At 42.9% G+C, this 26,774-nt stretch overlaps 3 protein-coding genes across 9 annotated transcripts; 2 read left to right on the forward strand and 1 right to left on the reverse strand.

The window, feature by feature from the left end:
- Positions 1-220: 220 nt before the first annotated feature.
- On the forward strand, positions 221-7,602 carry mier3b (mesoderm induction early response 1, family member 3 b). 5 transcript variants are annotated; one of them, XM_076033173.1, is made up of 14 exons: positions 372-444; positions 569-683; positions 1,527-1,551; positions 1,756-1,901; positions 2,302-2,424; positions 2,542-2,665; positions 3,024-3,097; positions 3,171-3,243; positions 3,362-3,510; positions 3,685-3,766; positions 4,243-4,337; positions 4,433-4,560; positions 4,640-4,797; positions 6,065-7,602. In XM_076033173.1, exons 2-14 carry the CDS (start codon positions 675-677, stop codon positions 6,547-6,549), a joined length of 1,671 nt encoding a protein of 556 aa, XP_075889288.1. In that variant the 5' UTR covers positions 372-444; positions 569-674; the 3' UTR covers positions 6,550-7,602. The 5 variants fall into 5 exon arrangements, with proteins under 5 accessions (XP_075889286.1, XP_075889288.1, XP_075889290.1 ...); XM_076033175.1 differs by having other exon boundaries at positions 373-444; positions 569-666; XM_076033171.1 differs by lacking the exons at positions 372-444; positions 569-683 and adding an exon at positions 221-268.
- Positions 7,603-10,211: 2,609 nt separating this feature from the next.
- plbd2 (phospholipase B domain containing 2) lies at positions 10,212-16,940 on the forward strand. The gene is made up of 12 exons (XM_076033176.1): positions 10,212-10,447; positions 12,027-12,120; positions 12,201-12,359; positions 12,461-12,561; positions 12,828-13,042; positions 13,408-13,502; positions 13,598-13,758; positions 14,350-14,445; positions 14,541-14,612; positions 14,874-15,026; positions 15,135-15,297; positions 15,412-16,940. Exons 1-12 carry the CDS (start codon positions 10,227-10,229, stop codon positions 15,580-15,582), a joined length of 1,701 nt encoding a protein of 566 aa, XP_075889291.1. The 5' UTR covers positions 10,212-10,226; the 3' UTR covers positions 15,583-16,940.
- morc2 (MORC family CW-type zinc finger 2) lies at positions 16,269-26,774 on the reverse strand. Of its 3 annotated transcripts, none has more exons than XM_076033169.1 (28): positions 26,595-26,774; positions 25,887-26,025; positions 25,045-25,098; positions 24,919-24,953; positions 24,767-24,835; positions 24,556-24,646; positions 24,347-24,455; positions 23,833-23,992; positions 23,598-23,709; positions 23,348-23,473; positions 23,191-23,270; positions 23,016-23,098; positions 22,744-22,829; positions 22,418-22,558; positions 22,184-22,338; positions 21,929-22,057; positions 21,720-21,825; positions 21,493-21,625; positions 21,333-21,416; positions 20,600-20,845; positions 20,256-20,504; positions 19,147-19,233; positions 18,757-18,814; positions 18,530-18,668; positions 18,244-18,411; positions 18,045-18,138; positions 17,403-17,591; positions 16,269-17,284 (listed from the first exon to the last, which is right to left on the reverse strand). In XM_076033169.1, exons 2-28 carry the CDS (start codon positions 25,955-25,957, stop codon positions 17,216-17,218), a joined length of 3,123 nt encoding a protein of 1,040 aa, XP_075889284.1. In that variant the 5' UTR covers positions 25,958-26,025; positions 26,595-26,774; the 3' UTR covers positions 16,269-17,215. The 3 variants fall into 3 exon arrangements, with proteins under 3 accessions (XP_075889284.1, XP_075889283.1, XP_075889285.1); XM_076033168.1 differs by having other exon boundaries at positions 26,586-26,774; XM_076033170.1 differs by lacking the exon at positions 19,147-19,233 and having other exon boundaries at positions 26,586-26,773.

Genomic DNA, 26,774 nt, shown 5'->3' on the forward strand with positions numbered 1-26,774 from the left:
AGTTTTGGTGCGGGGTCCATATAATAATTTGATGGAAATAATTTTTTTATTCCACGCTCCCCAATGACTCAAAACCTGTGGACTGTCTTCGTACTAATATTGCACTCAATTTCTTATTTTTGTTTACGTGGACAATTTGCAGTTTGTATTTTTGCCAAAGCCCGTATTAATCAGAAGAAAGGGGGCGCGAATTTGCACTCTCAAAATGCCTTTTCTCGTTTTCCTTAATCTCGGAATGTTGCCCTGGACGTCTCGAGAAAAGAACAAGGTGGGTAGAAAAGTGCACTGAACCTTATTTCAGTTGGTGGCTCGAGCCGAAGCCACCGACGTGTCTGTGCGGACCGACACGTTCAGTTCAGCATAACAACTGGAAATCAGCTGGGAGGCTGGCTGGTGCCGCCGGGCTATCTAACCCGTGTGGGACGCTGACTGTTCAGCGTCGATGTAATGGTGGACAAATGGTGTCCATTAGAGACTTTGGCTGCATTTGCGTTGTGACCACAATTTAGATTGTTCGCCAGATGTATAGTGTTAATGTTACCACCGTTATTCTTATTATTAATGGTAGGTTTTGAACGGCGTCACGACTGCATCGGTCACCTGGAGCGCTGATTGGCTAAGAGCGCTGATCCGGGTACTGCGCTAGATCGAGCCCATTAGCTAAAGGTACCAATATGGCGGAGGTAAGAGGGAAAACAGGGGAGAAGCAATCGATCTTAAATCGATATTTTTAAAATTTGTGTCCTGTATTTTTCACTTTTACTGTATCGATTGGAGAAATGGTAGATTTTCCCACATGTGTAGCGTGTTTCGTGTCATAATTGTCAGTTTTATTGCTCAAAAAAATGCTTGAATGTCGGTAGTGATCCTTCACTACAAGGCCGCTGCGCCTTCGCTCGCTCAGCTGCTGTGGTGTAGCGGCAGCGTAAATTGATACGTAAAATTAACGTTAGCTTGCTGGTTAAAGGTATTAATGCTTCGCGCCTGATGTGATCAGAAACTTGTTATTTTTCAATTGAGGAGTGAATATTTGGCACATATGTCACGAAGCTTGCCCTATCCTGTGTATTGCAATGCTACTCGCAAGAAATTAGTGTTTACATTTTACGGTGCATAACGTTAACTGGAGGCTTTCGGCTTAGCTTGATGGCTAGCTAACTGTTTCAGAAGCCGACACTACGTTAACCGTGGTTTTTGAACATCGTTTGATTCCCTTTGGTGTCGATTATTTCGAACATGTACGATCCTATTGAGTGCGGGGTTTTGTGATTACAACTGCCTTCGAGCGTCGAGTGTAGATTTTCGTGAAAACGCGGCCACCGCTGTTCTAGCCACCTAGTTCAGGTAAAGTTAGCGGTGAATGCAGTTTGTACCTTCAGTTTACGTTCGGCGTCCCCCCGCCGAGCATGGCATCAGTTTTCGGACCTTGACAGTAAAAAATGAAGGCACAAATTCAAGCACAAAAGGCAATGACATTTTCTTTAGTCCAATGCATGGATTTGTAACTTGGTTCTTCTGTTTTGCAGGCTTCCCTAGGGAGTTCTAGTCCAGGTAAGTCAATCTTTGGTATGCACCTATGAATTTGCTTCATGTACAGTGCTGAATATTGCATTGTATTTAAACAATTATAGACTAAATATGACAATGAATTTATTGATTTAGTTTTTTGTTTTGTGTGTGAAAATCTACATTGTATACTTATTTTTCTCTGTGTACCGCTGACACGCCTCCAATCATTTTTCTTTGCTCCCTCAGTTGGCTCTTTATCATCAGAGGACCATGATTTTGATCCAACAGCAGAAATGTTAGTTCATGAGTATGATGATGAGAGGACCCTGGAGGAGGAAGAGTCTCTGGAGGGAGGAGGGAATTTCCGCTCCGAGCTCGCAGATCTCGAAAGGGTAAAAAACAAATTATACATTTTGAAATTTATGAGACGTACTTGGGGAGAAATGTGCTCAAAATACACAACAATTGATATTATACTCCATTGATTTCTATCTTTTTTTATGTAATTGAGTTAAGGATCTTGTTATTGTCATGAAATATTTACTTTTGTGATGCCAAATGTTAATAAAAAATGTACACTGGATAAAGCCACAGCAAACCCTTGATATAAATAGAATTGGAAAAAAAACAGTACAATTTTTTTCTGCAGAAAGATTTAACAAAATATGCTTTTTTAAAAAAATGGAAATTACATTTAGAGGGATTTAATTGGGGATATTTATGTCATTGTCTGTCAGTTATGCAACCATTTTTTGTATTCATTATTTTTGTTGAAATTTTGTGTCATTTCAGGAGGGCAACATGCCTTTAGAAGAGCTGCTTGCCATCTATCGCTACGAGGCCTCTGCAGGCTCCAGTATAGACAGCTCTTCTGGGGACCTGACTGATGAGCTCCCTGACATGACTTTGGACAAGGTACAGGATGCCTCTCATGATGGGATATGTGTTATCAAATCAGGAGATCTTGTGGATTAAAAGTTAAGAGAATCCACTCTTACAGTCACTGTAATGCAACACATTGTGTTTCTATAGGAGGAAATAGCCAAGGACCTGCTCTCTGGAGACTACGAGGAGGAGACCCAGTCCTCGGCTGATGACCTCACCCCCTCTGTCACTTCACATGAAGCTACCGACTTTTTCCCAAGAACACTGCGATGTAAATGACTTATTATTTATATATATATTATTTAAATTTAAAAGAAAAACCAAAAAGCTGCATAACCTAAATTTCAAAAATTTTAGCTGCATGGGTTTTCATTATTAAAATTATTAAATGGTTTTGAGTTTTAAATACCATATTTATTATTAGTTCTTATGTTAACTCATCGTGTGTGTGTGTGTGTGTGTGTGTGTGTGTGTGTGTGTGTGTGTGTGTGTGTGTGTGTGGTGTGTGTGGTGTGTGTGGTGTGTGTGGTGTGTGTGGTGTGTGTGGTGTGTGTGTGTGTGTGTGTTGGAGAGACGATGGAACCAGTAAAAGTCAAACCTAAATGCTGAAATGTTTTGTTTTTGATTAGCTAACGCTATCTCTGATGGTGACAAAGAGTCAGAGTGTGACGATGATGGCCCAAGTCCAGAGGACTCCAGAAAGGTAAACTGCTGTTCCATAGTTAAAGGTTTTCTCACCATGAACTGCATTGACTTGAGCATAATGTTCATCCCAGGAAATAATGGTGGGAAGCCAGTACCAAGCAGAGGTTCCAACCTGTCTCAGTCACTACAAGGAGGGAGAGAAAGGTAATCATTTCAAAATCTACTCTTTACATGCGCCTGGCGTCTCATGTCCTCGCAATGTCGTATCAGGAGTGGGAACATACGTGCCCGGTTGATAACGTCATCGCTTGTTTGTATCCAGCTTATGAAGATGATGACGAGTTACTATGGAACCCGGGTTCATTGCCAGAAAGCAAAGTCAGAGGTTTCTTGTCGGAAGTGTCGTCACGGACAACTGACGAAAAGGCCGGGTGCGATAAACCTGGGATTCACATGCGTGACAACGAGCGGGTAAGCACTGTCCTCACTAACTACCCTTCCAGTGGTAAACACAACCAGCACTGGAACTGCAATACACCCTTTAGTAGTCGTCCTCGTCTTGCAGTCATCTTAAGGTAATTGGGGTTTTGTTTACAGTATCCAGTCATTCATAACCCGCAACTTTTTTTGAACTTTTTCATTTAGGCTTTGACTGAGCTCGTCAAGTGCAACTACAACACCCGTGAAGCACTGGACAGATACTGCAGTCGTGTGAAGTCGTCAAAAGGTAACCAACGCACTGCGAGCGCCCAGCTCTCATTTGGAACTTTTTAAATGATGCAATTTTTGTTATTATTAATATGTATAGCACATATCACTGCCATAGTACCGCTTCCATTATTAGCATGTAATTAACATGTTAATCCACTAGAGGGCATTCAACCTGTAGGGTATTGTTTCAGAGAGATGAGAGGTGACTGGCCGAATGGTTCAGTGTCCACCTTCTGTCTCGAGGGTCCTGGCTTACATTTCCTCAGCCAGCTCACACCAAAGAGGTGCTGCAGCGTCAAGGGTGCTGCTTGAATGTCCTCTTTGTGCTCGTCCACCAAAAGAACAAATTTTGGGCAATGAAACATGCACAAATGTACTGATTTCAGCATCTGAAGCTTGCAGTTACATGCAGTCATTGACTTTGGTGCCAGCCCTATTGATTATGGTGCACCAGCAGTCCGTTAATGTCTTCTTCTTCTTTTTTATTTTCAGAAAAAACGCCTCCATGGTCTGAAGAGGAATGCAAGAACTTTGAACACGCACTACAGATGTACGACAAGAACTTTCACCTTATCCAGAAACACAAAGTAAGTCGCGTTCTCGAGATCGCCTCTGCCGAACAGGCAAAAGTGTTTGATTTAACCCGTGGAAACCCATATTTCAATGTTACTCTGCTCCTCAGGTCACAACACGAACGGTCGCCGAATGCGTGGCGTTTTACTACATGTGGAAAAAGTCGGAGCGCTTTGACATCTTTGTGCAGCAGAATCGGTTCGGGAAGAAGAAGTACAGCAGCTACCCTGGCGTGACGTAAGCAGAGTCTGTTCACTCTACTCTCTCGAGTTCAGCGCACCTGATGTCGAGACTAACGGCGAGTGTTGTTGTCCAGAGACCTGATGGACAGGCTGGTGGACGAAGCGGAGGGACTGGCAGTGGACAGCTCGTCGTCGTCCGTGTGCTCGGGCGCCGGCGGCGGAGGAAGACTGGAGGCCACGACCGACCAGCAGCTCAGCCTGCTCAACTCCATCACCGCCAGTGACCTCACAGGTGAGTCGCTGCACCAGCCGCTCAGTGAATGGGGGGGAAAGTCTTTTGAAGAATTGTTAACTCTCTCTCTCTCTTTTGTTTCACTCACTCTTTGTCTTTCCTTCTCAAAATTCGTCCTTATCCCACTTCACATGCAACTGAGAAAATCGAATTACTGACGGGAAGGTGTCCTCCTCAACAGTAGGGGGCGATATGTCTCTTTTCAGCGGGTTAATACGACCCCTCTCCGGTTGACCTCTCACGTCACCTAACAATAATCCACTGCAGCGTGATACATTTTTCCAAGCGAGGTGGATAATCATAAAGCTTTTTTCATCTGCTACACAACGTACACCAGCGACTGTTACTGACTCACTTCTGCTTTGAACTCGGGCTTCATGAAACAATCTACTGGAATGCTCTACGTCATCACTAGTGCACAAACATCAGTCAGGATGCGCTGTGATGGCTATGATAATAACTGATGTTTTGAATGTGATTATAGACAATGAATCATCAAGTGTGCACCACACAGTCATCATTACAGGTGTTGAATGCTTTAAAAGGGCTTAAAAAATGGATTTTAAACATTTCTAATACAAAGCTTTTCATCATAGTCACATTTTGTTGTGTGTGTTAAACCATAAAAGAGTAAACAAATGACAACGTGTTATGGTTTATATTGTAGACTATTTAATAAACAGCCGACTTTTAATGTGTTCCCACAGAATTCTACACACTCGGAATTCTCTCTCCGTCGCTTTTTATTGCACACTGGAAGTGGTTTTCATTAAAACCCAGCAATGTTCCCATACTTGTTCAGCACATCTGGACTAATTTTCATGCTCTCAGAATGACCGCAGAACATTCAAGAACATTTCATGAGACTGATTACAACGGAGTTCAATGCAGAAATGCGTTACTTACTGTGCCAAGAAGGTGCACGCTATCAGCTGGGGTGGGAGGGTGTGGAGCATGCACACATGCACACATGCACTGTCTGGCTAAACTCAGGCTCAGAAAATCAAACTCCGGTCGCATTATATACATATATTTGTGTGTATACACAAACAAAAATACCCTACCAGTCAAAGGTTTGGATGCACCCTGTGAATTTAATGTCTTTTCTTTCATTGTCATGATATTGACATGGCAGTTTCTCCCTGAAGGCATCAACACTATGTATGAACACACGTGGAATTATGTAGGAAGCAATACGAGTATAAAATAACTCAAACACATTTAATATTTCAAAAAAAACCAACAGCCATCCTCTGTGTGTTTGCAGCCCTGAGCAACAGCGTGGCCACGGTGTGCAGCCCCGCCGACGTGGGCTGCCTGGACTCCTACAGCTTCCCGCCGCTGGACAGCCTCCACCGCGGCGCCCTCGGCCACGACGAGTCCCTGGGCTTCCCCGCCGCCACCGCCGCCGCCGAGCCCGACTGCCTCAACATGCTGGACGCCGGCTTCTACCACTCGGAGCTGGGCCAGCTGGGCGGCGTGTGCGTCAACAAGGACTGTGAGCGGCCCTCCAAGAGACTCAAGATGGCGCTGCCCGACCCCTTCATCAACGACGTGTCGGTGGGCGGCCTGGGCGTGGACTTTGACGCGCGGCGGACAGCCTCACACCACCACCACCGGATCACCGGTGCCAAAATGGCCGTGTCTGTCACGGACTTCGGGAGCCTGGGCGGCGCCGGCGAGCCCAACGGCTTCCTGGGGGCGCACGCGCGGCACCACACACAGCACACTGCAGCACTTCAGTCCGAGTGAACTTCCTCCCCGCCCAGCCCCGCCCAGCCCCACCCCCCCACCCCCTCGAACCCTCCCGTGTTCTTCCCTTTCGAAGCCTCACCTGGTTGTACATAGAAAAAACTGTGACCTCACTGGAGACTCCCATTTTTGTTTAAATTCTATTCTATTATATATGTGTATATGAATATACTTTTTTGTTTTCATTATTTTGTGTAATATGACATCAGTGATGTCTCTCATATAGAACTAAATCTTGATTTCTCTCAAGAGTTTATATAGCCATTTATTTTATTTTGTGTCGTGCGGTCTTGGAGGTTTGTGACGTCCATGCACAGAGGGGCCCAGAGGCTGCAGCAGGAGAGTTGTGGATCTTCCTCGCAACTACACTCATCCTCAGCGCTACATTTTTTTTATTTTATTTTTTTATCATCCTGCCATTTATTTCTTGTGTGTGTGTGTCTCCCCAGCTGCCAACACAACGACTCCATTTTCTGGGTTTTGTGTCAGGATTTAGTCGCTTGTCACCTTTGTTGAAAGGAGTGGTACTGTTTTGTTTCTCCCCCCCCACCCCCTCCTGATTAGTGGTTTGTTGATCGGTACTCTTCCAAGCTAATACTAATGGAAATATTCCCCACCGTCCCCCCCCCAAAAAAGAGAATGTGGCAGGATTGTAAGATGAGAAACACTACGGTGGGGAGCCGAAGTGAATGCGTGCAAAAGTGTTGAGGCGCCAGCAGCGAAGGCCTCGACGCGGCGCTCTTTGTTTTCTCCTGTGGAAGCTGGTCTTTTCCGGGTTTTTGTTCCTTTTTTTCCTTTTTCTGCTCGTGTTCTTACAGTTTTGTTTCAAAGTTGCCAATCTGGTTCACGTGACTTTTTCGCAGCGGCAGCAGCAGCAGCAGCAGCAGCGGCTCGTATTTATTCCACCTCAACCGATCGTGCATCCCCCGTAACTTTCTCGAGAGGCAAAATAGCAGAGTGTGAAAATTGGAGTCGCCTTGTCGGTGGGATTCAGAGTCCATCTTGTGCTGCTTCTTTTGCTGCAAAGTTCAAAAGTTTAAAAAACAAAACAAACGGTAGCAATATTTCAACACAAAGACGTTGGTTTCGTTTTAGTCGTTAAACATTCTCAGCCACCTTAAAGTGTGTCATTACTGCACAGTGAGATTTTTGCTTCATTCTTCGATGCTTCGGCTTCTAGCCGTGCTACACTCAGTCAAGCTTGTCATAGTTTAATAAGAAATATGGTTTGCACATGCTATCCCGAATTAGCCTGCCTGCCCCCTTCCCCACCCCCCACTTTAGATTAAATGCCATTTTCAGACCACTCAGCAGTCTCTCTAAAAGCCTGCGAGCAGTATTATCTATTTAAAGCCACTTTGTTTTTGTATTTAACGTGTTAAAGACTCGAGAATGCCTCGTGTGATCTGGTCGGCGATCTCTCTCTCAGAGTAAAGTAGCAGCGACGGAGCCATTTTCCTCTCGACTGAAGTCCATACGTGTAAGATGTATAAAGAAAGAAATGTTTACCAGGTTATCATGTGTTGATTGGATGCAGTAGTTGTGTTTACTTTATCTATGCATTTGTGCTATGGAAAAATTAGTTTGCTTCAGGGTTACACGGTGTGTGTGTGTGTGTGTGTGTGTGTGTGTGTGTGTGTGTGTGTGTGTGTGTGTGTGTGTGTGTGTGTGTGTGTGTGTGTGTGTGTGTGTGTGTGTGTGTGTGTGTGTGTGTGTGTGTGTGGACAGGATTTGCGCCTGGAAACCACCAAGTTTGATCAAGTGATTCAGTCTCCAAAGCCCACCACCAGAGTATTCACCTTTACCTTTTCATGTAAATAACAAGCAAATAGCCTTTATAAATTCTATTAACGGACCTCCTACACTTGTGAATTTGTGTTAATACGAAGGTTTTACTTTGATCCCTCGTCAGAAGGCAATAATGTGTAGATATGTACAGACGTTTTGGTTTTTTTTTTCTTGCTTTTTACTGGTTGACTTTTGGTGTTTTTGTTTGTTTATTTTTTATTTTATTTTTTTCCTCCCTGGAAACTTATGACACCCCCCGACTCCCAAGCGGCTGAAACCACGCATGCCAGCTGTGTCCCTTCCTCAAGTGTACCACTGAAAACAGCTTTTCCCGACAAGCTTATGGATATTACTCTGTTGCAAAATTGAATTGGCATTCCAACCCTGCAGCCATTGTGTAAAAGACAAGTCATCTTTCTTTGCTTCCTCTTGATAAAGAAAAGCTCTTTCTACATGTCGTCTATATTTGTCTCGATGGTAAAGGGATTGCTGCTGCTCTCGTGTGTTGGGAGCGAGTTTCTCGTCAAACAATGTGCATAATGCAGTAGGTCCTCCAGGCTCTCCTAGCTTTAGCAGTGCAGTGATATTTATTTCACCTGTGGTTTGTACAAAGATGCAGAAAAACTGTCTGAATGTAAAGGCCATTAAGTTGTAGAAGTAGGCTTTTTTTTTTCTCCCCCCCCCCCACCACCCTGTGAATTAAAACGTGATATTTTATTGACTTTAATGTGCAAGAAAGCACTTAACAAATTTCTTTTATATTTTGTATTGTGTTTTAAAGTTTGAAAAACAAAAAAAATATATACAGCAGTTGTGGTTTTGAAAAAGAAAACGAGTCCTTTGAAAACAGAAAACACCTTTGTGTATAAAAACAACCCACAAAACCTAAAAATGTAAATGGAGATATAGACAATCAAAGACTTCACTATAAAAAATGTTCAAGAAGCTATCTTTATTGTTTATAGAAAATTGTACATAAACATTGAGTTGTTTTTTTTCCTTTTGTTAAACATTATTTTGTATTTTCTGTTGTACTTTAATACCTTGTGTACAGATCCAGAAATAAAGCTCTGGAAAAGGTTCGGAGATGGTCTGTTCCCTGAATACCATTGAAACGAAATGCTTAGCTAAAGAGTGACATGCAATAGTAAAGGAGAGAAAACCTGCAAGACTGAAACCAATGACTAATTGTATTAATAATAATAAAAACAGAAACGTCACTAAATCGAAATATTTGATAATTAAACACATTGAGTACATATATAATTATAGCACTGAAAAAGTTTATGAAAAAAAACTACTTTTGGTAATTCATATCAATAATCAAAGGATAAATTGTTTAGAATTTCACGGGAACACCAGACTGCCTTCAGTGGTCGTTTCTAACAACAAAAGTCAACTTGAAAAGAGAGGTGACTGGAGGCAAAGACAAGAACAAGTGTCAAGCAAGGATACACAAAAAGTTCCCTAGTCGTGACTGGAGAGACTGTAAATCATCACAGTAAGTGAGCCCATTCACCATGCATTATTATATGTGTGTTACGATAATAAATGAAATAGAATAACGATCGGTCCACCAATGTTCAGACCTCTTACTGTTTTGGCACAGTTACACATTGAGGAGAACGACCTTCACTCTGAAGGTGAGTGGAAAATGGGGGGAAATATGGGTCCTCCTCCTGAGGCTCCGCTAGTGGAGAACCGCTGGTCTGGAGAGTGTTGACCCACAATCTCCTGTGGTTACACACTGTCGCCCCTACGGGGAAGCACTGCATTGTATTGGGATTTGCCAACGCTGACAAAAACACCAAAGAAGAAACAAGAGGCGGAAGAGGAAGGAGGGAAGGGTGGCGTCACATGATATATCACGTGACGATTATCTTTTAAACATGGCGTCTGGGTCCGCAGGAACCGCAGCCTTCAGAGGCACCATGGCTCCTGTAAGCATCCCAGCAGTGTTTGCCGCGTTGACTTTGCTGTTCGCTCCTGCTGCCGCTGAAATCACAAGCGCCGTTTTGGACAAACAAAGCGGTCAGCTGTCTGTGGTCGAGGGCTTTAAGGAGCACTTTGTAGCCTGGGCCAACTTCACTGATGACATCAAAACATCAGGGTAAGTGGACTCTAAGGTCGTCGTCTCTTTATGTCAGGTTGATATATTTGTTAAAATGTTGTTGTTGTTGTTGTTTTTAAAAAATATATATATTTGAACAGAAAATTGCATGCTATTTGTGACGTATTCCCGCTTGTTTGGGTTGCAACCCGCTTCAGATAACTACAGCTCTTGTTCCTGTCCCATTTGCTGGCAAACAGGATAAAGTTCGCTCGTTTTACATGAGAACAATGATCGCTGAACAACAACCCTCATACCTAAGACATATGAAAAACAAATTCCCAACAGCAAGCCCCCGAAATAAAAATAAATACAAAAATAAATTAAAAATACAAAAACAAGAAGACAGTTTCTTCAGCTATATAGAAATGCATTGCCCTTCCCAATCTCTTGCGCAAAAAGCATGAATAACAGAAGTGAAACACAAAAATGCACAGTCATAGGAGAAGGTTTTTGGCACTACTTAAAACTTCTCCATTCCATTTATTGTTATTAAACATTTTCCAGAGATTTGTTTTGACTGTTTCAAAAAAAAAAAAAGTGTGGCTGCATCTGAGGCACACAAACAAATAGGAATTGTTTTTGTTGCTTATGGTTAATAAGACAAAATAGGAAAACTGAACTCTTTTAGTTCTTCTACTCTGGATGTTTTGCGAGTCTTGCTGAAACATCCAGTTCTGAGCTGGTTGGAACAGTGTGCATGTAGCATGTGGGTAAATGTTGGTGACTGCACTAAAATAAACTGCACTTGGAGACTGACGGCTGTTTCTTAGTGCAATTCAGTACATCGTGAAGGAATGAGGTGTCCCAAAACTTTTTTCCACCCTTGTAAGGTTAAGATTGCAGGAACCTTCATAAGAACTGTGTGGTTTTCCTGATGTATGACTTGCAAATAAAAAGGCTTTAGCAACAAATGAATATATATTTTGAAAAAAAAAAAAAAAATTCTAAATCATGTGACCCATTTGATAAGTTAAACTGCCATCTAAAACTTACAGGGATGTCTCAGACCTCAGCAGGCCATCAACCTTTTTTTTATTATTATTATTATGAGGCAATATGTCCCATGACTTTGAACAAACTGCCTGACGTGATTGAATTCAACTAGACTTAAAACGACCTTAAATGGCTAACGAGATGATAGCAAGAGCAGTGTCACATGGACACTATGGACGTGTGAATCAGGCCCAAATTCTGGCAACAAAAATAAAAGCCTCGGTTGATCTCCGTGCCGCCAGGAAGTTAGTTTCACTTCTTCCTCAGAAACCAGTAGTTGCAAAAATGTTTCCCATGTCATCAAAGAAGAGACACTGAATCTGTGCAATCACTGCACACGTGATCCAGCTGTGCTGACAGTGGATTGATGTAATCGTCAATAACTGCAGGCAGACTACAGTGCAGAGTCCGGTCTTTGGTTTTGTGTTTTTGCTTCATTTACAATAAATGTTGTAGATGGTGTCAGTAATGACATTAAAAACAAGTGATCTGCTGCTGCAGCAACCACAACAGCCACAACAAAGTTTTTTTTTTGTTTTTTACACAAGCATGTGTTATTCATTTCCATGTCTACTCTCCTTAGCTGGGCTTACCTGGAGGTCACCACAAGCAGTCGCTACAATGACAGTCTGCAGGCCTACGCTGCCGGAGCTGTGGAAGCCGCAGTCACATCTCAGGTGAGCATTATTCCTCTCAGGAACCTGTGGTTCCGTGTCAATTACGTCTAATTGAATGTATTTATTCATGCTTGTTCCAGCTCATCTACAAGCACTGGATGAACACTCTGGTCAATTACTGCGGGCCCTTCACGTCGGAGACCGGTTACTGCAAGCGCCTGGAGAGTTACATCAGAGACAATCTGCAGTGGGTTCAGGAACAAATGGAGAAGGAGTCAAATTCAGCGTACTGGCATCAGGTATTTGACCGGCATGTGTTGGATGTCGGATCAAATCAAGAGAGAAGCAAATGAAAAGCTGGAAATGAGCGGTTTGACTGTCCGGCCTTGTCCTCTCCCAGGTGCGCCTGGCACTGCTGCAGCTGAAAGGCCTGGAGGACAGCTACAATGAACAGCTGTCCTTTCCACTCGGGCCCTTCTCCTTCAATCCACTTGGCTTCATGTAAGGAAAAGTAACTCAATTTATATATTATTAAAAAAAAAAAAAAATTATATATATATATATGTATGTATGTATGTATGTATGTATGTATGTATGTATGTATGTATGTATGTATGTATGTATGTATGTATGTATGTATATATATATATATATATATATATATATATATATATATATATATATATATATATATATATATATATATATATATATATATGTATATGATAGTATTGATTTCCTACTTTTGTTTTACATTTTCAATTCAGACTCTTCCAGTTGGGTGGGGATTTGGAAGACTTGGAATCTGTTTTAAATAAGTCCAGCCAGACTCGACCTCTTGGATCCGGTTCCTGTTCTGCCCTCATCAAATTGCTGCCGAACAACGAGGACCTGCTGGTGTCACACGACACTTGGAACACCTACCAGTCAATGCTGCGCATCATGAAGAAATACGTCTTTGACTTCAAAGTCTCTCCCTCAAGTAATTGATTGATTTTTGTATGATCTTCGTCGTCTGTGAATAGACTCAGTGTGACGTGGCACCCAACAAGGCCCTTTTAGATGCTCTTATACGTTTTTATATCTATTCTTTTTTTTTTTTTTTTTTTCAGAATTAAACAGTATTGGCCAAGCCAATCCAATTCCCTCCTGTTTCAGCCATATTAAGCTGCCTCCAACTCCTGAGCCATGTTTGTTGTGTTAAAGGACTAGTGTTGAAGTTTAATCAGTCTCCCAGAGCTGCTGTAATCAAGTGTTGTATTGCCTGTAAAGATTGACTAACTTGAGTATTGTCAACATTGGTAACGTTTCTGTGGATTAAGACCAATTCATTTTATTTCTTTCCAGGCAACAGTTCCCTTCCTGGAAGAACTCAGGCATTCTCGTCTTACCCCGGCTCCATCTTCTCTGGAGATGACTTCTACATCCTCAGCAGTGGCCTGGTGAGAGTTCTTTGGACTTTGCCCTGGAAGGCATGAAAGTGCAGCCACCTGAATTTAGCTTTTTGTTCTGACTCTATGGTTTTATTCTCCTCCAGGTTACATTGGAAACCACCATTGGAAACAGCAATCCTGCTCTCTGGAAGTATGTCACTCCAACCAACACCGTGTTTGAATGGCTGAGGAACATCGTGGCCAATCGACTGGCCACTAATGGCTTACAGTGGGCTGACATCTTCAGCCGGAACAACAGTGGAACGTGAGTTTCACAGACGCCAGCAGAAATAAACGGCTGTGCGGACATTTCACCTTCACTGCCATGTAAAACTCACCGCTGTCTTGAGCAGGGGTGGGCAAACTTTTTGATTGGTGGGGCCACAATGGGACCTGAGATTTGACAGAGGGGCAGGAGCAGATGGATGGAGTGTTTGATAACCCACCCTAATATTTAATGGGATATGTTGAAAACGTGTGCTTTAATGTCAATTGAAAATGAACAAAAGCAAGATTACAACAAAATATCGGTCTTTGAAGCCCCTCGGTATTTCACCCTATATTGAAATGACTCTTTAAACACTGAAAAATGGATGAAATACAGCTGTTATGACTTAATTACTGTTTCGGATTGAAGGGCTTAACATATGGCCCCCGAGCCATAGTTTGCCCACGCCTGGTCTTGAGTGGCGCAGTAAAGGACATTGAAGATAACAGAAATGTCCCACACGAGTGTGTTTATACACAGTGATGCAATGGTGCCATCAGGGAGCTTTGTGCTGAATCAGTCAATGAGTGGCCAAGCAGGCAGGAGTTGTGTCTTCAGATTGTGTGTCTGTGTGTGTGTGTTGTGAAGGTATAACAACCAGTGGATGATTGTGGACTACAAGCTTTTTTCCCCAGGACAGACAAAGTTTGAAGAAGGGCTTCTCCTCATCCTGGAGCAGATTCCGTAAGGCCTCGCGTTCAAACAAACGTGTTCAACGCTTCATTTGAGTGGCATCGCTAAACTAAACGGAAGCTTTTCTTCCTTTTGAAACGGTGCAGGGGACTCATTCATGTCGAGGATAAGACCCGGGAGCTGCTTGAGAAGAGTTACTGGGCCAGCTACAATATTCCGTAAGTGTTTCGTTTTGTTTGGAGTTTGGTGGTAATGTGTGTTACGCTTCTACTTCCTGTTAACAAAGCTTTGGAAAATTCAAAGACATTCAAGGAAATGTTTTAAATGCCTTTAGTTTTAAACTGTCAATGTATGAGGCATATTTTGCTCAATTTTAGGCGAAGTTATTTTTCACAGTGCCAAGGAATTTAATTTTTCTTTCAAATGGACAGTGTTTTATTTTGCAAATTCTTAACCCTTTTCAATCCTGTAATGTGTAGGTACTTTGAGCAGATATTCAATGCGAGTGGATGCAACGAGCTGGTTGAGAAGTACGGCTCATGGTTTACCCTGGACCGTAATCCTCGGGCTCAGATCTTCAAGAGAGACCACACAACTGTCAAAGATCTGGACTCAATGATTCGCCTCATGAGGTTAAATGTATCACAGTTGTGTCCCCCTCCCCCCTCCTCCCCGAGCTTGGAAAAAATGGCATTATCCCGAGTTTTGACCTCTAGTAACCTCTGCATGTGTCTTCTCAGGTATAACAACTTTAAGGAAGACCCCCTGTCCAAGTGCGATGGCTGCGATCCTCCTGCCAATGGAGAGAATGCCATCTCAGCCCGATCGGATCTAAACCCGGCCAATGGGACGTACCCGTTCGGAGCCTTAAGACAGAGGCAACACGGAGGAACAGACATGAAGGTCGTTCTTCTGTCCATCACTCGTCCTCGAGCACCATCTAGAAATGTCTCCCTGTTGAGGTTTGAGATTGCCGCTCATCCTGATGCCTTGTTTGTGTGCGTGTTCCCTGCACAGCTGACCTCCTACGGCATGTTCCGTGATTACGCCATGATGGCGGTGAACGGGCCCACGTGGGACCAGGTGCCGCCATTCCAGTGGAGTACGTCCCCCTACAAAGACCTGCGGCACATGGGCCACCCTGACACCTGGACGTTTAAGCCTGTAAAAGTCACCTGGGCGCCATAAGTGTCCTTTTTTTTGGGTGTTAACAACATGCAAATACTGCAAGAGTGAAAGCCAAGAGTGGCAGTAGCATTGTGGAAATGTACCAGGGTTGCACTAATTTTAAAAACGGGATGTTAAAAATTGCTTTGAATGTAAGACACGATGGCAAGTAATAACTTTACCTTCCGTGGAATATTAAGCAATTAGATTGTGTTAACAGACGATTTGTCCTCCTGCTGCTTGATTTCAGTCATTGAACTTGTAAAATACTTTCACTTTTGTTGAAGAAAAGAAATTCAGCTGAATCTATTTTTTACAACTGTAAATTGCATTTCATTGTAATGAAAATACAATGCAGTATTTTTTTAAATATGATTAATGCAAAAAAAAAAAAAAAAGATCCTCTGAAAACACATTGTCTTCGTTAACTTCTTTTACATCTTTACTCCGACCAATATTCAGAAGTTCAAATAAAAGTCACTTTAAAAAATGGAAGCTGCAAGCAGCGTTCAAGCCTGCTGTGGCCCACCGACCCCTGCGGACCCCTTCCAACACCTGCCGTTGATGCCGCCGTTACCACGAAACCCCTCAATAAGCTTTCTATGGCGTGACTGCATGATTAACAAGAAAATTGTAACTCAAAAGTACTAAATGTGTACATTTAATACTTTTGAGGCGACAGAGTAGCCAGAGATCATTTTATAAAGTGTTACTGAGCCTGTTTTATTGTTTTGTTTTTCAGTAAAGACCTTTCAGAAAAATACTGAAACTTTTGTTCCTGTCAGAACCAAACGAATTAAGAGCATGCACTGGTTTCATAAAACATGTCCCATGACATTTAAAAAATTTGTTCAAATGGAAGGACACAGGCACTGAAATATTATGAACACACCTTGCATTTACATGAATCTCTCTGTTTTTCAAATCTCCCAAAAGAAATAAAGAACAGCAACAGTTTTAAGTTGGGAGGGACAGAAGGTAATAATCATACTGATAAAACCCAGTAAGTGTTTGAAGGTGTGACAAAACACACAACCATAAAATAATAACCCAAAATCTTTGACCAGAATGGAAAAAGCAGGTTGGCATCAACAAAATGTAGATACAATTGGAACTGAAGATGTTCTATTTTAGTTCAGGCTGCGGTGCAAGCAGACCGAGTCTGGATTCACATGATAGTCTGATTTTGACCTGATTAGGCACCAAATTTAGAAACAAATGAAGTTTTCTGAGAATCACAGAACAATAAAAGAACAACTGGCACAACCTACACATTTGAGTTTAAAAAGACAATCCAGATAGGTTGGTCTAAACATAGATTAACATACTGAATATATGATCATCAGGTAGTTGAAAAGGACTTTAGAAAAAAAAAATAACACAGGCTAGAGGGCGAGTCACTGATGAAAACACCAGAGCACCTGTCTAAACAGAAAGAGCACACTGCCGCTGTCTAAACACTGGAACCATCAAAGTAAAAGGTCAAATATCTCATAGTCTGACTGAGGAGGAGGGATCAGCAATTTTCACTGCCTTCTGTCATATCTGGAAGAATCTTTGGGGCGCTGCTGGCGAGTGATGGCCAGTATGGAAACTTGCAGTCTTGTTTGTGCTCGTCCACTTCTCTCTTGTACGCTGCACTCTTTGATCCTCTTTAATCGCCTTTGGTGAGAAGGTCCTCAATGTAGGCGTCAAGCTCGTCATCCGTGTTTATGTCAATGTCCTAAAAGCACAAATTAAGACATGAACAAAAATAAATAAATAAAATGAAATCAGCAATACTTTTAATTTTAGGGCGGAACGGCACATTTGAGTTTGGTCGAAGTGGAGAGACGACCTACCTCTTGCACTTTTTGCAGGAGTGCAACGATGTTCGTTCGTAGTTTCTGCAGTTTTTCGTCAGCTTCTTTGAGTTTGAGTTCATTGCTGTTGCTCTTCTCCTCCACAGCCTTGGCCCGGGCGTCGGCTCTGCTCTGGTACGAGTTGCACAACGACTGGAGACCTGATTCGTACTGCTGGAAGTACTCTTTCTACAAGGAGAAAGACAAAGATGAAGAGGAAGTGATAAATGTGATGAACACACGATTAGAAAATAAAGTAACAGTAAAGACATTGTTAAAGGTCTAGTGTGTAAACTTTTGAAGGAAACCCAGTATTGAAGGAAGTCCACCTGACAGTGCCTTTCGTATTCAGGCCACTGTCAGGTGGGCTTCCTTAAAAAAATGGCGCCGCAAGATGGCCGCTAACTAGGAGCAAGACCTGCTCGATGTATATTCTAATATATGTGAGAACCATTTTAAGGGTAGGAAAACCAAATTACTCTTATTGTACTGCGAGCACACACTTTTATTATTGTATCTTTGGAACGTATATGTTAAGATTTTACCAATACAAAAATCAAGCCAAATATTACACACTGGACCTTTAAGTTCAAAGTAGATCAAAGAAGGACTGGTATTGTAAAAAATCCACCATGTACTCACCAAAGGAAAGGCAACCAGTTCCTCGGCTGTCATGCTGTTAACGTCGTCCTTTGGGATCCGAAAAGCCGGAGGAAAGAAGTAACGCAGCATTGTCCTTAAAAAAACAAACAAACACACAAAAAACATTGTTTTACACATTGCCCTCATTACATCTTCATCCATCTTCACTGGTGGTTGTGCAAAATAGCCGTCGTCTCACCTCAACATGGTGACCAGGCTGTCCGTCACCTCTCTGCTGGTTCCTGGCTGGGTGGTGTCCGGCTCCATGGTTGCCAGCCCCTTCTCAGTCTCCTGCTGGGTGTCGGGGGTCTGACAGACCGGCGACGGCGGTCGCATCAGCCGCACTTCATCGCTACCTTTAAACACCCTTCACACACACACACACACACACACACACACACACAGGGGCGCCAGGAGGTCAATTGGCTGCTGTGGCACCAGGATGGGCTTTAAAACGCACGACGAGACGAGACGAGCGGTCGTACCATCGGTCTTTGGGAGTGGATCGCGGCACGTAATCAAACTTCACTTTCCAGCGAACGCTTTGTTTATTCGCCTCCACCGCGATGACTTTGCCTGTGAACCACTCTTTGTTGACGCGCACTTCAACCAGCAGACCCTTATCTGGGGGGGGGGGGGGGAGAAAGTGGAAAATTCTTCAAGCTGGAGACTTTCAGAGACTATTTTCCCAATTGCACGACTGTTGTCTTACCTTTCTGAGCATTTTTAGCGTCATTTTCTGGATTCTCCTGTATGGACTTTTCAGGTGCCTACAAACACACCACACGTCATGAATACTAATCGGAGAGATGTGGCTTCCTGGAAGGTTTACAGGTTAGAGTTAAGGTTCCAACAGCCTGCTACAGTGGCGATTAAAAGTCTCATGCATGAGGTATTAGAGAGAGAGAGTGACATGCTGGCCGCGGGTTAAAGAGGAGCAAGAACAACAATATTCAGACTTCTAGTTCCATGCGCACCATTAATTGAAAGTGACGGTCGGTTAAATCACCCCGCCTGATCAGAGAGAAGACAGATGGTGGACAACACGAGGTTAATCTCTGCTTCGTTGGATTCACGGTAGAAAGGAAGCGGCTGAAGCTACCTTTCCTTTCGACACACAGGCTGGTGTGGATGTCTGTCTCGTGGGAGCAGAAGGCCCTTTCTTCACAGACTGCGAGTGTGTGCTAACCTGCAAAGTCAACATCAGACTGGCTCTGACTGATCGCTCCTGCTCGACCACCCAGGAAAGTCTGCAAGCCTTCGTCATCCGAGCCCCTTTAATACTAACGTCTTGCCAGCCAACACAATGTTGTTTAAAATGGACATTGTGATCGCTTGCAGTGATTTAGTTTACAATATCTTGAGTTATCAAAGTGAGCAGAATGCAGTCATTATATATATGGTAGTAAAACATGTAAAACTGACACAGTGAGTGATCAATAAAGCCTATTATCTGCACATAGAAAATAAATACAGGTATAAGAAAGCCTGTGTGTTGGTGGAAGCATGCAGTGCAAGCACCTGGAGCAACATGTGCACCTTTGAAGCCTTTCTATTCAGTGCTACTAATGTCAATGTCATGACCTAAAGTTGACAATGACTGTCTATGAACTCTGGTCTTATAGTAGCTGTGTTTCCATTACAGTTTTTTTTGTAAAATAAAAGCGATATTTCTAAAATTTCAACAAAGTACAATTGCAATTTGCAGGTGTTTCCATTGAATGGTGTGAAGCACATAAGCCGGAATTTGTTGGTTTACGTTTGTTTGCTGTCAAGAATGGTTGGTTGTTATATTTTTCTCTTTGATTACTTGTAAAAAAAAAAAATTATTCAGTTTCCTCCTCCGTGCAATCGTAACGCGTCATTGTCACTTGAAGTGAAGTGGTCACATGACCCCTGTACGTCACGTGGTGACGTGTAAAAGTGTCTCCATGACACTTTGTATACCTCTACCTATCGATACGTCTGACCCATTCATCAAGACTACTTTTGTCACAGAGGTTCTTGCCATCCCCTGTGTAGTGCGTAAGAAAACAGATCCAAGCTCACAGCACAATACACAGAGAATGTGGCACAGTGCAGCTCATGCTCAGCAAAACAGCTCGGTGCTTCATTGTCTCTGCGGGGTATCCACACACTGGATGGTGAGTTGGTAACAATGCTGAGTGGGTGCAGCAGACTGAGTGTGAAGTGAGACGTGTCACCGCTTACCTCGTCCAGCTTGCCCCGTTTAGGGGGCGTGGCCTTCTCTACCACTTTGCCGTGGTTAGCGAGCGCTGCAGCCATCTTGGATTTCTTTGTCTGAGGTTCATCTTCTTCACTCTCCTCCTCACTTTCCTCCTCCTCCTCTTCCTCTTCCTCCTCCTCCTCCTCCTCCTCCTCTTCACTGTCTTCCTGTTCTAAGATTCTCTTGCGCTGTCCCACAGCAGCGGGCTTGGGTGACGACGTCTTTGCGGAAGTCTACAAGGAGGAAACCAACACAGCTGCTTCACCATCTTTATGACGCTTGAAGTTAATTAGCCTGCAGCTCTTGGGGGTGAATCTGTGTGAGTTACCCGTGAGCTGCGGGTGGATGGGGGCGTCTTGGCGGACGCTCTGGGTGCAGGTTTGGCTGCAGACGCGGAGGGCTTCGCCGCAGCTCGAGATTTTGGTGGCTCTGCTTTTGCCGGGGGAGGGGCAGGCGTCCGCGTGGGCCGCTGAGAGGGCGCGCGTGACGGTGGGACGCTGGGGGCATTCTTGAGGTGAGCGGGAAGCGGAGGGGAGCGAGGGCGTGCTGTGGATCTCTCAGAGGACCTGGTTGCCTGGAAAAATAAATAATGAAAATACACTGTGACATTCATTTATGACTCAGAATGTTGACTAATTATACCTTTAATTACGGCTGGGCGATTTTGGACTAAAATAAAATCCAGATTTTTTTTTTCTGAAAACTCAATTTTAGATTTAGATTTTTTTGGTAAAAGTGCAAAAGACAATGGAATAAATTATTTCAAATATATTATCTTCATTTTTTTTTTTTTTTTTTTAAAGAAAAATAACAAACAAATTTCCCCATTGGGAATGAAGTGCAACTGAAAGATAATGTAAAAGTATTTTTTTATAATGCATAGTAGTTGTGGGTAAATTATTAATATGGTTGAATTTCACATTCCAAATTCTGACATGATGATATGCAGTGGTATAATTAGAACGAACAATCTCTCATAATGTTTCGATTAAACATGAAGGTTTATTTGTAAAATATGTTTGTATTTGTAAAAGCATCTTGAGCGCTAAAAAGATTTGTACCTGAGAGGAAGTCTCTGTTGGTTTCATGCTGACTTCCAGCGGTAGCTTCTTGACATCAGCGGCAGATTTAATAGTGCTGGTTTTCTAGAGGGAACACACTTTATTAAGACCTGAGAAGGACAGTAGGTTGGAGAGAGAGGCAGGGGCATGCATGGGATACCTGCAAGGTCTCTAGTTTCTCCTGCTGCTGTTTGATTTTCTCTGCCAGCTCCTTCTGCTTGTCCTCAGCCGACTGCTTCTCTTTCTTTAGAACGCCACACGGCAAATTCTGTTTTTGCTCAAGAGCGTCACACCTGCGAGGGGCCAAAATACACGTCACCTGGAGAAACACTTTCCGCACAGCATAAATGTATTCATTTCTAGCTATTGATTTCGATCTGGTTGTACCTGTCCTGTTTGCCGTCTGGGTTCATGAGACACACCCAGCTGTCTGGGTAGCGTTTGTCCACAGCATCCATCTGAAAGGGCAACGTTCTCCACTTCAGACATTTGTCTGAACACAGAGAGCACATTAGGGTCAACATGTCCAATGGCAAATCATAAGAAACAGCATGTGTGAATGTGCTAGTTGGCCTGGACATGAGTGCATAACTCACCACACTGAATAGTTAGTGGAATCTCCATGGCGCGCCGCCTTTTGTATCTCAGCTCTGATGAGGGAGGTGCAGACCAGCTGGCAGACAGGTACCCAAACTCATCCCAGAACTTCACGATGCCTTTCTGAGCTACATGACACAGAGGGGAACGCCGCATTTCAAGCCCAGTTTGAAGGAACATTTTATTTCTATCTACAGCGACTTTGCATGTTTTGACATTTGAAGTTGAAAAGCCCCCCCCCCAAAAAAACTCACCGATATTTGAATCCTTCCAGTACTGCGCCAGATGTTCCCCCATGGACTTCAGTAAATGTCGATATTCCTTTGCATCTGCAAAGTCTTGTTTGTTGTGAGTGGGTTCCAGAACTAAATATGGGACATCCACCACTCCTACAACACCTCCACAGGCCCTGAAATAAACCAATCACCACAGATTCAACCATGTTCAATCATCATTTAAACTCTGTTTGTCTTACTTGCTTTACTTACATGCCTCCCTCCAGCTGGGGTCCCGTCTTCTCATACATCTTAATTAGACGAGAGCAGTTGTATACAAACATTCCATCCAGGTCCCTCTGGTCGATGTTCACCCCAAATATAAAATTCAACTCTTTTGGCTCCTTTAAAGCTCTGAGGAACAAGACGTTGACATCAGTGGATGAGCAAAAAAAAAAAAAGAGTCAATGAAGTCGGTCAAGTATTGCCTCCTTCTTGTTCTTGTCACTTTACTATTCATAACTATTACTGAACATATAGATGAAGAGATCTAGATATATCCAGAACACTGTAAAACAGTTTCAAAACTCTGTTCATACTTCTGCTTTGCTTCCAGAATCCGTTTTTTCATATCAGCGTCCCGTTTCAGCATCATGGCAGAGTCTTGAACCTTTCGAAGGATTGCCTGCGAGAGCAAAGAACAAGATATCAGCACCTAAGATACTCCAGAGGTGATTTTATTTAGAAGAAAACAGATAAACGTTTGTGTTTAAAAACAATAACAACTTAGATTTAGAAAGTGTGTGAACAGACAATCTTATTCTTATTCTAATTTTCTTGCAAATGCACCAAAACACCAACTTTGACTTACCCGCGATTCCTTTGACAGATCCTCTCCCAGTCGGGCCTCCAGGGCTACGCGCTTACTGTCTGCCTCTCTGGCTTTCTCCTCCGCTACAGAAAACAAGGCAATGAATTAAACCTTAGAGACGACACAACATGACTGCAGAAAGCAGATGAGAACACTTGTTTCAGCACCGACTCACCAATCTTTGCCAGGTGATCTGCTTTCTTTACTTCTTGCTCTGCTCGAGTTTTGAACCGGGTTGATGTGTATTTATAAACCCTTCACACAGAGCATGGACAATGAGACAGTAGAATGCAGGAGTTGCAAATGTCAGATAGATGGTGTTTTTATATTACCTTGGTTTATACAGGCAACAAGACAGTCTCTTGGTCCTGACTTTGTGACTCTGAATAAAAATTCTCATGCGTGGGTCAATGTACAGTACGGCAGCATACGCCCTGAAGGACCGCCTCTCTGGCTTCCTGTAAGAGTGGCAGCAATAAGATGAAAATAATAATCAAGTACCAAGTAAAAATATATTTATTACTTATAGTTTCTAATTCCATGTTCTAAATGAACTAAGGTAACGCTGTCGATGGCACTCACACTCCTTCATTCGGCGTGCCAGCCATCAATATGTCTTGATGATCCGTCTCTGCATCCAGCTCTGGCTCTCCATTGTCCATCAGCTTCAGGTTATAGATGATCACAAGAGTACCTTGGAACAAACAGCGCAAATACACACCATACACTGAAAAACATGACTTTAAATGACAAGCAAGGAAAATAACATTTTGAGAGATAACCCATTTGCAGTAAACTGCTTGAAGTGCTTGCTTACCACTGCTACTTTCTATTTTGTTGAACTGCTGCATTAGCTGCTCTTCATTTTTGAAAGGAGAGTATTTGTAGATCAGCTCCGTCTCAACAGCGTATTTCTCAGGGTCAGATGTCAGCGGTTGTTTAGTGTTTAAATCCCAAGATGGAAGAGGTACGATAACCTGTACAGAGAAAGACAAAAAAACAAAACAAATGCAAGCTAAAAGGTTTAGCCAGACTTCAGAATATCAAGGATGTCATGAAATAAGAGGCAAAATCTTATATAGAAAAAGACACAGCATCATATTGAATTTGTTGAATTTGACTGATAATCAGCCAACAGTATCGGCTACTTTAAATAAAAAATACTGAGTCCTGTGTCACATCTCTATAATGGGCTAATGTTTGAGATAACAAAAAAAATCTTTGGACAGTTTTTGCCAAGAGAAGATGGAACGTATGGATAATGCAATGAATCATTACTGTTAGCTTTCTGTATTGTCAGTCCCTACTTATATTTCAAGGCTAATTCTGACCTCATCCAGACCCTCCTCTTCATGGAATGTCCTGGACAGGAAAAGGCAAGTCAGCGCTTTGTCCTTCTTTGTGAACAAAATGAAATCCTTCCCGATGCGCATTGACCCACTGGAGAGGGGAGAACAAATATTTTACATTTAATTTAATTTCAACACGATGCTTCCAGAACCACTGTGCCTTGATGCCAGAAATGGTGGGCAGTTCTTACGATTTCAATCCGTTTCCATACTGTCCGATCTGGGTGGACTCAGGGGAGCGTTTGCTGGACTTTCCAAACTGGATGACGTGGGTGGCCTCACCTATTATCATTTATTAATCATAAAAATTAGCATAGAAACTTTGGAACGCCTTGAAAAGTGAATCGCAATTTAAAACATTTATTCTTTAAGCCTTTTGTCCAGTTTCTGTGGTGAACTTACTTGGGACCATTCCAGTACCATCATCGAGAAAACAAAGCATGTAGCCACCCCGCAGCTCAGGTCTTTTTTCTGAGAGCGCAGCGGAAAGAAGTCATGTTAGGAACAATTGCAGGCTATGCATGTGACACCATGTGACTTTTTCGGATTCATACCTGTGTAGATGTCTATTCGAGTGGCATTGGCATCTCTATTAAAAAACAAATACAAAACAGAGTCAAGCATCACAAATATATCAGATGGTAATGGTGTGTGCTTTGTTGAAACATTGTTTTCAGTACCTTGAATTGTCCACAAGCTCTGCCAAGGCTCCAAATAGGAATTCATGGGTTGTGCTGGAAACACACCACAACTATCAGTACAAAGTATTTAACCGGGAAGAAAGTAAGCAGATCCTCCTGTAACAATTTATCTACAAGGTCATTTTGCGGGTTTTCTAAATGTATTTTTTGTACATTTTACAATTGACAATTTACTTGGGCAGAGGATATATTTCTATTAAACATTTGTCTCTGGTATCCACGAGCATATAAATTCCTTTACTGTATATTAGGTAAAGTATTTAGTCAGATAGGCATAAAGTAAGAAAAGCCTATAAGGTCATTCATGGATTCTTAGTAGTTGATTTGTTTGGAATTGAGCAACTACAGCAGTTGATTAAATCCAACCCTCTCCAGGTCTCTGCCTAATCCCATCCTTAGCAGTGAATCTGGAAAAGTGCCCGGACAGTGAGATCATCACTCTTTCTGAATGAGTCAACAAGATGCATGACTAAATATTAAGATGGACAAACCACCGGAGGCCACATCTCAAGAACTTGAGGTCTTCACGGCAATAAGACGACTCACATTCAATACAGCCAAATTCTGTTTGGTATTTATCCATAATATGACGTTTTAATGGGCCCAGTGATCTCTTGACATCAACTCTCCAGGCATAGTGCTTTTCAATGAAACTAAAAGTTGTTCAGACAGATGGCACGCCTTATAGTATATATAGTAAATGTGCAGTGTGCTTTGAACCCACTGCAAATAGCGTCTCAGATCAATGATGAAGAGCCGTGGCTGTCAAGTAGATTGTAGATATTTCAGACGAGAGAGGAGCTAAAAGCTGGGCCACTCACGAGTTAGTGTGAAGGTATTCAAACGTGAGCTGTGCCCGACTCAGACTGCTGTAGCTCTGGTAGGCCATCATCCCACGGTTCGCTGCCCCTCCGAGTGTCCTGCAGGCGCCCAGTGGAGCTCCAGCAGAGAGTTTGCGAACTGTGAAGACAATTATGCCACAGTCACAGGCTGAACATGCGCCTCAAACACACACCTCTTTCAACTCGGTCCCGCAGTCAGGAAGTGTCTTTAAATTAGTATGGACGATTCTTCACTACATCAAAGTAAACAGCGTCTTGCACACGCTCTCTAGCCCCCCCCTACACGCCCCCTCAACGCTATAGGAACCTCATGGGAAGCTTGTTTACGTCCCGGTGAGATTTAACTGTCTCGCCAAGCAAGGTGTTATCAATTACGGCCCCAAATACCCAAATACAGGCACATGTTTTCAGTTGCTGGCCTAACTGCGTATTTGTATCTATTAAGGCCTGTTCACATTTTGTTGGCAAGTTCATAAACTGACTGGTACAAACATTTCGATCGTTATAAAGCAATGGTTAACAGCACGTAATGTTGAGCGCAAATGAGAAATGTGATGCGTCATTATGTGAGCTTCTTAAGGAAGGCTGTTTATGTTGTTGCATAAACGCATCGCTAGCTAGCTAGCTTCTCCTGGTGTGAACCGAGCTGCTTTCTCAAACTGAGGAATTTCCACTGACTTTTCAGACCGTTTCACGTGACGGCGACTCTGAGGTGGCGTCTCACTAACGTGACAGTCCGTCCACGTTGGCCCCTCTCCTTTACATGGAAAAATAAAATCAATCCACGAGGCCACGAAGCGCCCGAGCATTAAGCGGGACGACTTGGAATCCTTTTCGTGCACTGGTTCCGCCACCCAGCCAATGGGA

Source organism: Nelusetta ayraudi, unplaced genomic scaffold (assembly GCF_046127955.1).
Source record: "Nelusetta ayraudi isolate G7.1 ecotype Tasmania unplaced genomic scaffold, CSIRO-AGI_Nayr_v1 ptg000041l, whole genome shotgun sequence".
Classification (NCBI taxonomy): domain Eukaryota; kingdom Metazoa; phylum Chordata; class Actinopteri; order Tetraodontiformes; family Monacanthidae; genus Nelusetta; species Nelusetta ayraudi.